Source organism: Sorex araneus, chromosome X (genome assembly GCF_027595985.1).
Source record: "Sorex araneus isolate mSorAra2 chromosome X, mSorAra2.pri, whole genome shotgun sequence".
Taxonomy (NCBI): domain Eukaryota; kingdom Metazoa; phylum Chordata; class Mammalia; order Eulipotyphla; family Soricidae; genus Sorex; species Sorex araneus.
Genome location: NC_073313.1, coordinates 216,419,754 through 216,432,514, shown reverse-complemented (window position 1 = coordinate 216,432,514; position 12,761 = coordinate 216,419,754). Strand labels below are relative to the sequence as shown.

At 33.6% G+C, this 12,761-nt stretch overlaps 1 protein-coding gene across 6 annotated transcripts in view; it reads left to right on the top strand.

Annotated features, from left to right (window-relative positions):
- Positions 1-12,761, top strand: part of PDE1A (phosphodiesterase 1A) — a 321,345-nt gene that overhangs the window by 84,679 nt on the left and 223,905 nt on the right. Inside the window, exon 1 of one of the 6 annotated variants that reach the window (XM_012933548.2) lies at positions 3,370-3,516. The exons of the other annotated variants lie outside the window; for them this stretch is intronic. Coding sequence (XP_012789002.1) covers positions 3,464-3,516 — 53 coding nt within the window. The 5' untranslated portion in view covers positions 3,370-3,463. Of the gene's footprint in view, positions 1-3,369; positions 3,517-12,761 lie in introns of those variants that run through there. 6 annotated transcript variants of the gene reach the window in all.

Sequence of the window (12,761 nt, the reverse complement as noted above, 5' to 3'; positions counted from 1 at the left end):
CCCCACATCAGGGCCAGCACTAATTGTTCTTATTCTTTTTGATGTGTGCAGTCTTTGTGGTGTGAGATGATATCTCATTGTTATTTTATTTCGCATCTCCCTGATGATTAGTGATGTAAAGCATTTTTTCATGTGCCTTTTGGCCATTTGTATTTCTTTTTTTGAGGATGTTTCTGTTTATTTCTTCTCCCCATTTTTTGATGGGGTTGGAGGTTTTTTTCTTGTACAACAAAGGACCAAATATGATGGCTTTTCAGTGTCTGTATTGCAAACCATGATGAACAAAAGTAGAGAGAAAAAGGGAAAGTATCTGCTGTAGAGGCAGGGGGAGGGGTGGAGTTGAGAGGAGGGATACTGAGGACATTGGTGGTGGAAAATGTACACTGGTGGAGGGATGGGTACTTGATCATTGTATGACTGAAACTCAAACATGAAAGCTTTGTAACTGTATCTCACGGTGATCCAATAAAAAAAAGTGTCTTTTCAACTGAAAAAGTATATATTGGTAAAGGGATAGGTGTTGGAATTCAATTGTGTGACTGAAACTGGACCATTAACAGCTTTGTAGCTCTGTATCTCATGGTGATTCAATTAAAAAAGGAAAATATACAGAGAGAGGATATGGTAAAGACACAAAGAAAGACATACAGTATTTGGCATCAATGTAACTCCAAGATTTATACCTTTGATTTACAAAAGTGTTATGGATTTCTCTATTTATTTGGCACTTTCATATTCTGCAAACTGATATTCCAGTTTTTGAGCCTACAATTAGATTATGTACCTGCTTGTCATTTGAATTATACCTTGACAAATTTCTTAGTATTTCCTTTTTTAGTATTTACTTCAAGTTGCTTCCATTATGTAAGTCAGGAAAAATTCCACTTTTATCATTTCAAGATAGTCAAAATAAAATTTTAGTTCTTTAAAAATATAAGAGGATCTTCAATCTTCTGGATTGACCTCAGGAAAATTTAGTTAAATTAGTGTGTGTGTGTGTGTGTGTGTGTGTGTGTGTGTTCTGTTTGTGCGTGCATGTATGTGTATGTGTACATACCTGGATAGCTTTCTATCTTTGTTTTTTGGGGGGGCCATACCTGGTACTCAGAACTTACCTCTAGATTTTCACTAAGAGATCATTTCTGGTGGGCTTATGGAACTATCTGGGTATTAAGTAAGGATTAGCTGCTTGTAAGCCTACCTGCTGTATGATGGCTCAGGCCCTTGTTAAATTTAACATAGAGAAACAGTTCAGAAATGCATGCTTTCCACAAATGATATAATACTTTCAGAAGAACTGTGTAACATGTTAATGTTTATTTAACTTATACAAAGAAAATTAAAACCTATAATTGTAATAAAACCTCTACTCCAAATGTGTGCATATACATTTTCATAAAGGTGATTTTCAAATTTAAATGTTGAATCATATACAGGTAAATGTATAATTAGATATTTATTGATTATTATGGGAAGTTAGTCTAGATGACATATACATTGTATTATTCAATAAAATAATCCATTTTTATTTATAACTTTCTTGTTTGTTCATAATTTCACATAATAAATGTTACATTTAGAGTCTCAGCATTGCAACCTAAGCTAGCTCCTTTATAAGCAGCAGAATAATTACAAATAGCATGACTGTACCATGAAAATTGTAAAGGAACATAGAATTCAATTAATACTATAATTTCATTATATAAACAAGGAAACTGGGACTTGGGTCAAGTAATTTTCCCACAACAGCCTAGTATATTATTAAAAGGTCTTTGACTATTATTTTATTTTTACTCTCAGAATTATTCCATTTCTGGGGCTGGAGCAATAGCACATCGGGTAGAGCATTTGCCTTGCACATGGCCAACCCGGGTTTGATTCCCAGCATCCCATACGGTCCCCCATATGAGCACCCCCAAGAGTAACTCCTGAGTGCAAAGCCTGTGCATTGCTGGGTGTGACCCAAAAAGCAAAAAACAAAAAAAGATTTATTCCATTACCTAGTGTAGAACTTTTCAATAAAATTAGAGATTTATTTGGGATATATATATATATATATATATATATATATATATATATATTTGCTTTGTTGCTCTCTGAGACTGTGTTAGGGGATTCTTGGCCCTATGGAAGTTTGGAGAGTGTTAAGACCTGCAGATCTCAGCCATTTAAAGTATGTGTCCCCCTATGGCATTTGATTTCTTTTTTTATGAATCAGTAACCAAAGGCTGTGTATTCCTCAGTTTTTACCTTAGTATATATGTAATTATTCATATTTTGAAATAGTTTATTACATATTCAAGTTCTGGTCTAAAATTTCCTGATATTATTGACTGAGCAGGAATTTTATTAGTGATTCAGATATAAGATTTTTTCCAGAATAACTTGTGTTAAAATATGACTTACCTTATCAGTAGTTAGAATAAGAGTTCCTGCAGTGTGACCAATTCTTGCAAATAAAACAATTTTTAATGGTTTTTATGTTCCTATGCTTACAATTTCTCTTTTCAGACTCACTTCCTTTTTATAAATTCAAGTTTAAGCACATAATAAAAGGAATAATTTTCCAGGGAATTTGAGGGACTTTTCAAAAAAAAAAAGTGTCTCAGTATGTTTTTGCAAAGTTTATTGGAATGCCACATTTGAATCCAGATATCTGGGTACAATGTCATGATAGAATTGAGCAACTTCTGTCCTAACCGTTGGAGCTCTGGCCAGTTTCACATGAACTTCTATCAGCAGAAATGGCATCTTCAGCTTTAGCCAAGTGTAGGTTATTAGATTATGAGTGCCAAAAAATGATGAGTTGTCTCCACACTTTATCCAGCGTGAATAAAAGCAAGATTGTAAAATAATTATAATCTCTTGAAGCCGAGCCAGTCCCACAGCCTGAGCCCATCTTTCTTCATTAATTTGTATACAGTTCTTATTTTCACAGAGCAAACTCTCCGAGGGGACTCACATGGGACTGCTGAACCAGCTGTACAACTTTTATTTTGAAGAAAAAAAAGTTGAGCCTCAGAACAGGCCGTTTTAAAGACAGGGAGGGACTTAGCTTTTTTGAGCTTGACCAGCATGTGGAAGGAGGGTTCTCATGGCTGTAATAACTTAGCCAGCGCCTACCTGGGTGACACTGGGGCAGAGGATTTTCTGTTTGCTTTGTGCTTTCTCTGAGGGTCCCGTGCACTTCGCTGGCCCGTATCAACGTGACTCTTGGTGGTTTTTTGCACACCCTGCTCGGTGGGGGAGTGCCCCAACGCGCTTGTCTTATGTGGCCTCTATGGACAGACTGCTCAGCTGCCAGAGAGCAGGGAAGTTTTCTCTCAGCACCCAAAAAGAGAAAGAGGAAACAACTTTTTCTTTCTGGGCTTCTGGCAGCACAATAGTTCAGGATAAGTTTCCACATTCTCTCCCTGGATATTCTGGACTGGCTTCCAGGAAGAAGTTAAATCTTTACCTTTAAATGGATGACCATGTCACTATCAGGAAGAAGCATCTCCAGAGACCCATCTTTAGGTAAGTAATGTTACATCCCAGGTGGCGCCAGGGTTATCACGGGAAGTAATTCTTTCTCCTCGATCCTTAACTGGGGGATTCTGACATCAAGCTGCAGCTGAGCAGACGGAGCGTGCCTGAAGTTTAACTTCATGCATACGGAAAGAAGGAATCTTATTTTCTACTTTCTGAAACTTGTGTCTGAGCACTTCTCAGCTCAAAATATAATTTAGAAACATGTTAACTCTTCAGGCACATGAGTGACAGAGCCGTGGAAAAATTTTTTGCAGTTCTTTGTTGTTTGCAATGATTGCACAGCCTACTGAAAGGGAAACATTATGTTTGGTTCTTTGGAGTGAATATACTCAAAGGTAGCGCTTTACTGCTGTGAATGCTGCACCTTTTCTTTTTTGACATTGTGTGGGGAGACAAATGTGTACTCCGGAGCTACTGTGTTTTATAGAGTGAATGTTTTACAGGTAGTTCAGTAGTAACTGAACAGCAGTAAATGAAACAATAGAATAATAGAGAAGATATTTCACTGCGATGAAATCTTGGGCCAGACAAAATAAGGATTTATTTTGTGGGAAGGAAAATTCTGTAAAAATATAAGCAACTTTATTGACTCTGTACTTTAGAGTCCAAGACTGAAAATTAAGAATTTAATACAGTTAGAATAAGAGCACAATTCCTGCCCCTTAAAACAGATATGATAAATACCAAGTTAATTATATACAGATTTTGTGCTTCCCTCAAAACAATATCCTAAATATGGCAGAGATCCTATATGTCAACGGTACTAGTGTTAATGTCAAGTCACAGCCACAAGTTATTGATCTGAATTAAATACAAGGTAATAGAAGTTTATGAGTGGAGTTTCTGGCTGTTTATCATGGTTGAATGGTGGAATTTAATTGCTATAATTATGCAAAGTGTGATTATTTTGTGTGAATTAAGTATTATTGTAATGCTATTAGTAGCCACAAAATAGTTTTGTAATGTGCTTAAATGACAAAATACTGGCTCAAACACCATTTAAAAAACTTGTCTTGAAAATACATTTTATATAAACCTCTGCAGTACATACAGCTTGGATATCATTATTTGCATTGCTTAAATATGTCTTAAATTTTATCCAGTCTTGGCATTAAATAAGAAAAATGAGTCATCAAATGAATGTATGTTTTCTGTAATTCCTGAAAAGTTTTCATAGTCCCATATAATTAATTTCCATTTTCTCCCAAGTGCGTCTACATAAGGACTTGACAATTGCACAGATGTTTCAAAATCAACCTCTCTGAGACAACCCTGTAGAGCGCACCTGTAGAAGGTCAGAAAACCAAGATAGTATAGGATAAAATCAGATGAACTTAGCCAGAATTTTTAGCATTTTACTCCATTGGAGCTGTTGCAATTGAGGCAGCTAGTCCTTCATCAATGGGTTATGCCAAATTCTTATCCCTTCTTGATGAATTTCATGCCTATGTGTCCAGTCTAGGTGATTAGAACTGTAAATCTATTGTACATCGTCCCCCCGCCTCCCCTCCGCAGTGGGGTTTGTGTGTGTGTGTGTGTGTGTGTGTGTGTGTGTGTGTGTGTGTGTGTGTTAAAAGTAAAGGAAAGTTCCTTTGTAGAAGTCCAGATTATTTGCCCAGACAAATAGAATAGAAATTATGATTTCTTCGTGGGCCTGGCAACTTAGAAAATGCAGCTTCCAAAGTGGACATACTTCTTTTCCAGACAGTTGATTCAACTAAGTGTAGAAGCAGGTCCCACGACAGAAGACAGATTAAGGCCAGATGTGGGTTTGAGGTTGATAGCCAACAAGAACCTTGGCAACTTTTACTGCTTTTCTCAAGATGTATGTATATATATATATATATATATATATATATATATATATATAATTGTGGTAGTGAAGAGGGAGTAGGGAGTACCTTCAAAGATTCAAAAGTCAAGCCATAAGAAAAGTTTGGATTGTTCTTCAATAAAGTAAACCACAAGCTTTCTGGTAGCTGGTTGTACTTTGGGGAAAGCTGGGGAGTGAGTAAAACTTGCTTTATGACTTCTTTGGCCTTTATTTCCCGCCCTTCATTTTCTTTGTCAGCTTCTTTTCCCAGGTTCCTTTTGCTCTTGGCCTGTCCAGTTCTCACATGGAGGCAGCTTTCTCAGACCTATTCTTTCTGATCAGAGTCTCATGAATCAGACTGTTCCTTCTTACTTTGTACTTGTTTGCATGCTACTTCCTACCGACTTTGCATTTTGTTTCTCAGTCCATTTGGTAAGCACATCTATGCTACATATGTCCTCTGTGAAATGACAATACAATCCAGTATCGAGCAGAAATTTTGTGAAAATAGAGTCTTATAAATATTTAATTTAAAATTTTAGTCCTTAGGAGTTATTAGTTCAGATTTGGTGGGAGGGGAGAAAACTGACGTATTCCTTACAGTTCTGTATAAGGCTACAACTCCTTGCAATTGAATCTAGAGTTAAAATTATATTTGTTGTTTTCTTTTTTCTTATTTTGGGATACATCCAACTGTGCTCAGGATTGCTCCTAGTTGGCTCAGGTCAATGGGGTGCTTGGGATCAAACCGTATCCAAGGCAAGTGCCTTACCTACTCTACTATCTCTCTATATGTCCCACATTTATAATTTTTAATTATAAGTTTATAATTAAACTTACTTGGCCCTTGCCAAGGAACTCCAGTTGTCTAAAATCTTGATGGTGGCATTGGTACATAATTTATGGAAAAAAAAGATATCTTATCTGCCCTCTATGACACATCATACAACATATACTTATACAATTTTGGTACAGGCTGACAATGAGTGTCATAAATGAAGCAACAATATCCTGGGAAATTATAATGGAAGAGAAAGATTTCAGTGATGATGAATTCTAAAACATAAATGGATTGAAAGAGCTAAGAGCAAGATTTTGACATCAAATTTTTAATCAGCATAATATACCTAAATTTTATTTAGTCAAACTCAACTATGAAGTATAAAATTAAAAAAAGGATAGTTGCAAGGTTTTAAACGATATGGTGGATATTGAAATTCCATGACTGCTATGACACTGGGAAGATTGGGAGAGTATTATGTATTATTTATATTCTATTTCTAAGAATTTTTACTAGAATGGTGATTACAAAATCATCTTACATGAGTAGGTTACCAAATCTATGTTTGAATATTTTTTGGAAATTTTATATGCAAATTTTCATACCAGCTTGGTAAGGCAAGAAGTGAATGTAAAATTATTTTTATGGCTAAGGGGGAGTTTATATGATGTCTTTTATGTATACATGTTATATGGAATTTTGAGGTTAATGAAACCATTTAATCCATAATATAAAAATATGAATTTGCATATGCTCAAATAAATATAAAAGAAATATAAATATATCTCAAATATACTTTGGTTCTGCTTGAAGAAGTGATTGTAAATCAGACTCATATATTTCAAAAGGATGATTTTCTTTTTTACTCCAAGGAAATACCTTACATTTGTATTGTTTTCCAGGAGGGAAACTATCAAAGCGACATATCATTATTTTTTTTAATCAACAATACAGAGTTTTTTCTTGCTATTTACAAATAAAACGACAGAGATCCTTGAAGTCCAAGATGTGAATCATATGGCATTAGAGACCTCTAAAATTCCTTTAGTAATACAAAAAAAAAGCACCACTGTTTCTATTATCCCACTATTTTGTCCTGGTACTCAAAATTTATTTGTTTATATAAACAATGATAAGTTTATAGCATATTTCAAATGAAGTACCATTTTGTAACTTTCAAACAATTTCTGAGGATACTTCATCTTAATCAGTTTTACTAATCAAAGTTTCATATTTTCATAAAATAAATCAATCTTTGAGATTTAAAGCAAGGAAATATGTTTCTTTTAATAAAACTGGATCAGCAAAAACATTTCTCCTCTGAATTGCACTGCCATGAATAGTTTAACTCTGAATTTTTATCATAATGATCTCTTCCCACTTAATTTGATCTTATATTTAATCAAATTTAAATATATATATCTTTTTTGTTTCATGTTTTAAAAAAGTAGTTCAAAATATAGACTTAAAATAAATGGAAACTTTTCTATGTATTAACCCTTATACGGTGTTACAGACTGGTAATATTTTGAATATTTTTCAGGGTTTAAAACTGGGTATGTTATTTTTATGGTGACCTTCATTAGATGTAGCATTGAAAATCCACAAGTCATGCAAATAACTATTAGACTTATAAAACTTGTGTATATACCCAAAATTTGAGATATTAAAGACAATTCAAATGAATTCTAGGGAAGGTCCAAAATTAATGAAAAGCATGTTGATTTCTTCACAGTATTTAGAACAAGAAGTTTCTTCTCTTTATCCCTTTTAAAAGTTTTATTTTTACAAGATTCTATTAGCAGAGGAATTTTGAGTGTGTTTTTGGCATGCATGTTCTCTTCTCATAGATACTTAGAAGACAGGAAGATGAAATAAGAAAACTGAGGGTGGGAGAAAGCAATAGATACTGATTTTGTTTTCAGACTTGAAGGACATAGTAACTTTACTGTATTTGAATATTAATTTCAAAGTTGTGATCTATACTATTGTAGATCTATGGACTACAATAAACCTATTATCTGTTTAAAATTCTGTACTCTTTGCAGTATAAGCAGTTTTGTTTATTTACCTCATTTAAATTTAGTGTGATAATATCAATGCCTAAACTGAATCGGAAATTGCTAATATGCAGGAACCTATCACATTTTAGATTTTTATTCATACAGTGGACCACCTGATTGATGATAGTTTTCAAGGCTAGCTTTCCAGAGAGTATGGAACTAATCATGTTTTATGTCCATTTTTTCATTGATTTGGGAGCAATAAAACATCATGAAACAATATGAAAAGCAAAGTGAATTAAATTTATGATAACTTATTTAGCATTGATAGCATATAAAAATTCTAAGTGGTTATAACATTCTTTTATGTGAGTCTCAATATTCTAATACAAACTCATCAGAATAAAATAATTAAACCGAGCTCCTAAAGTAACATACATATTAATACTATTTCCTTTCATGAAATAATTTTTCATATTCTATATGAGCCACATGTAGAATATAGCACAATTCTATAAATATTTTTACTCTAAGCATTTGGTTCTAAGATGAAATTGTTAATAACTGCTAATAGGGTAAAGAGATAAATGAATTTACCTCTAATTGTTAAATTTTTACATAATAGAAATTTAGATAGAAGTTCTTTTTTATAAGTTCAGATTTTTGTGTGACAGTTTACAGAATAAAATAGTTGTATTTAATACATATGTTTTATATACAGCTGAATGCTTGTATTATGTTTAGTTTCTCCCTTGCTAATAAAAATTTTGTCCTGGAAAATAAATATAGTAAAGTGACTTTAATACTATTGGACATAATTATAATCAATAGAAGAACATATATGGTCTATACCATGCATATTAGTTAAAAGTAATCTTGTCTAAGTCAGAATACGATGACTGCTGTTCCAAGTTTTTATGTAAATTTTAGAAGAAGGAATGGGTACAAATGAATGTTTAATTTTACTGAAATATTTCTTGACAATTCCATTAGATGTTTATTTGTAACAAGCTATGTGTTATTTTGTGCCTGCTAAGGAAGCCGACTTGAGGGATAGTTGGGAAAAATAAGTACAATGGTGGAGGGGAGGTCAGTCTGGTGGTGGGATTGATGTTGGAATACTGAATGCTTATGGCAACTGTATTATGAAAATATTGTAAACCATAATATTTAAATAAAGTAATAGTCACAGTCATAGAGTAGAAAAACTGAAAAAAAGATTCAATTTAATAGGAATAATATTTGGAAAATTTTGCATTTGGACTGATTAACCTGATATAAATAGTGTTTAGGCAATAAAAAAATAATATGCGAGTGAATACTTATTTAAAGATGAACTGTAAGCTTCTAGACATGGAATAAGGTTAAAGATGTCTGCATTATTTATAAACCATGTCTCTTCAGTTCTGTGGCTGGACATGACATAATTTGATAGTTAGTTCTCATGGGAAAGCTTCAGTTTATTTATGCATTTGATTAAGGCCATTTGGACATGAACTCTAATTGAGGAAAATCCAACATTTCCTGACTTGAGACTGCTGAAAGTGTATGGGGGCAAGTCAGTGTATTTGAAGGCACAGATGATAAGACTTTCAGATTTGTTATCTTTGTAACATCACACTCTGCTCCAATAAAGTCCAATTGTTATAAAGAAGAAGTATTATTAAGTCAAACTGGTGTCTGTTTATAGTTTTAGTGACTTTTAAAACCTTGGAATACTTTTATATTATCTATAAATTCCAAATAGGTATTTAGATATTACATATTTATTAACTCATTGTTTTTGGGATTTGAAAGCCTTTATATTTTGCTTTAGAATCACCATTTCAACTTAAAATATTTATCTGGTATTTTAAATAATCAGATAGAATATTTATCTAATTGGAGATCACTGGTAATGAAAAATAGGGCAATGTCTTACACAAACAAATACAAAAATTTTGAGACCTAATGAGGACTTCCCTTTAGGTAAGATTCTTTTAAATATAAATTTGTTTATATTTAAATTTGATGAAAGTTAAGAATATTTGACAACTTAGGATTTGGTGATTGCAAATGTTCATAGCTATTTAAATATTTATATATTTGTAAAACAACATAAAAGAGAAAAATATGACTCTTGCTTATTATTGTTGTTGTTTCTTTCTTGGACTATACCCAGCTGTGCTTAGAAGTTACTCCTTGGTCAGTACTCAGGAGTCACTCATGATCTTGCTTGGGAGACTATACAAGGTATAGAAATTGAACCTGGGTCCAGCAATGGACAAGACAAATGTCCTACTACTTTACTTTCTGTTAGCAAGATTATTGTTTATTTCTGTGCCCTCTAGCTAAACATGTGTTGCTCAGTCCAGCTGCATCTAATTGCTTTGAACTCAAATTCCATGCCACTTTATGTGCATCACTTTTACTGCTTATACATATCACTTCATCTCATTATAGTTCAGTGATGATATCAACTGTCCTATAAATCTAGGCTTACTGAATTAGTACTGAATTGATCTTTGTATTTCCCATATCTCTTGTGTTCATAAATAAGGATGTATCTAGTAATCATATTTAAAAACTGGAAGACTATGATATATGACAAATAAGAAACATTTTGGTTTCATCATCAGTACTACTATGTTTCTGAAGTACTGGACATTAAATTCAGGTCCTCACACATGCAGAGCCTGTGGTCTAACTGATGAGCCTTATTCCTGGCGTCTAGTTTCATATTTTCAAAAACACTGAAAGACTAAACAAAATACAGCTGCAGAGTGCTTGCTGATGGCCCTTGAAATTAATAGATGATAAAAGGAATAATGTGTTTCCTTAGGTCCACACAGTAGTTATCTCTACATTTTCAGGGTGAATGAGAGCCAGTAAATCTTGGCTGGAAATTCTTGTAGCTACGTTATAAATGGGGTGGATACTCAGCTTTTCTATTTCTCAAGAATGAGAGAACCTATATACTCAGCAACATACTAATGCTAATTACCTGTATATAATTTTGTAGCATAAAGTTAATATAGGTGAAGAAATATATCTTGAATGAATTAAATGCAATTGTGTCCGCCCTGACTTGAGTTATTCCAGAATCAGCTATTTCATGTCTCTGAACATCAATGACATGTAAAGAGTGCTTATTTAAACAGATACATGTTTTATATGTGTATACATATAAATATATGCACACAAGGCTCAACCTCAAACAACATGTTAGTAATCTCTTATAGAAGGGCTTAATGGCTCCTGGGTGAAATACAACAATCTTCACAGACTTTCCTCTTAGAAACCTTTTTTGGATCATTTTCAGTGGATTATTTATAGCCAAGAATAAAAAATAAATTATTTCAGTTCTGCTTTGGGGCAGGGTTTGAGGTGCATGATGGAAACATCCAAAATATGGTGGTTGGAAGGTGTAATGGTGGTGGAATTGGTGTTCTAATATTAAACAGAATCAAATACTGTGAACTACTTTATAAAAATAAGCTGCAATTTAAAAAATAATAAAAAATAAATAAACAGATATGTGCTTTAAACTGGTTGGTCTATTAGAACCTTGCTTTATAACTTAAGTTATGTGTGTCTCCTATATCTTCAACAGGCGGCTGTGAAAATTCTCATTGGAAAAGCAAGCCACGGAAATACACTTTCACAAACTCTTACTTACTGAGTCTGAACAGGTTGCTACTGATCCATAGACAAAATTTAAAAAGTCACATGCCATGCATCAAATTGGTGTGTGTGGTTGTCATTTCCCAAAGGGAAACAGGTCCAGTGGATCTAAAACAGTTAGTGCTCTCTGAAACCTCTTTTAAATTTTTTTTTTTTTTTGCTTTTTGGGTCACACCGAGCGATGCACAGTGGTTATTCCTAGCTCATGCACTCAGAAGTTACTTCTGGAAATGCTGGGGTACCATATGGGATTCTTGGAATTGAACCTGGGTTGGTTGCGTGCAAGGCAAATGCCCTACCTGCTGTGCTAGTGTTCCAGACCCTCTCTGAAACCTCTTAATTCCCTCCCATGCACTGAGAAGAGAGCATATTATTTGAACTTTTATTTCATGTTGCTAAAATTGATCAATGTAAATAAAAAATAGACATTCTGGGCTGCAGAGAGAATATAATGGGTAGGGTACCCTGTAGGGTTTCCCATGCCCTTCCAGAAGTGATTTCTGAATCAGAGTTAGGAGAAAGCACTGAATATCACTGGATGTGGCCCTCAAATTTTATAAAGTAGTGTTTTTTTTCCTTTAAAATATCCTTTCTATTTTAGGATATAGGCCTATCATGTATACAGAGAGAAACTATTATGAACTTAACAGATATGTTTCACAATATTGGTGAAATACCTTTGTAGGAATCAAAACAGAAATACATTACTTGGGTTGCATCTCAAACCTACTCTACTACACTTGCTGGGTGAGACCTGGGAATGGATATTTTTTAAACTCCCTTAAAATTTCTAACGTGAATTCAGAGCAACTGTTCTATTGTACATATTAGCATAAAAACTGAAGGATAAGAACACCAAGAATATAGTGTAACATGAGAAGAGTCATGGAATATGAGAGTACATGAGTGCTCGGAAGATTTAAGGGAATATTGAGAATTCCTAAAGGGCAAAAAATACGTCTCCTCTATG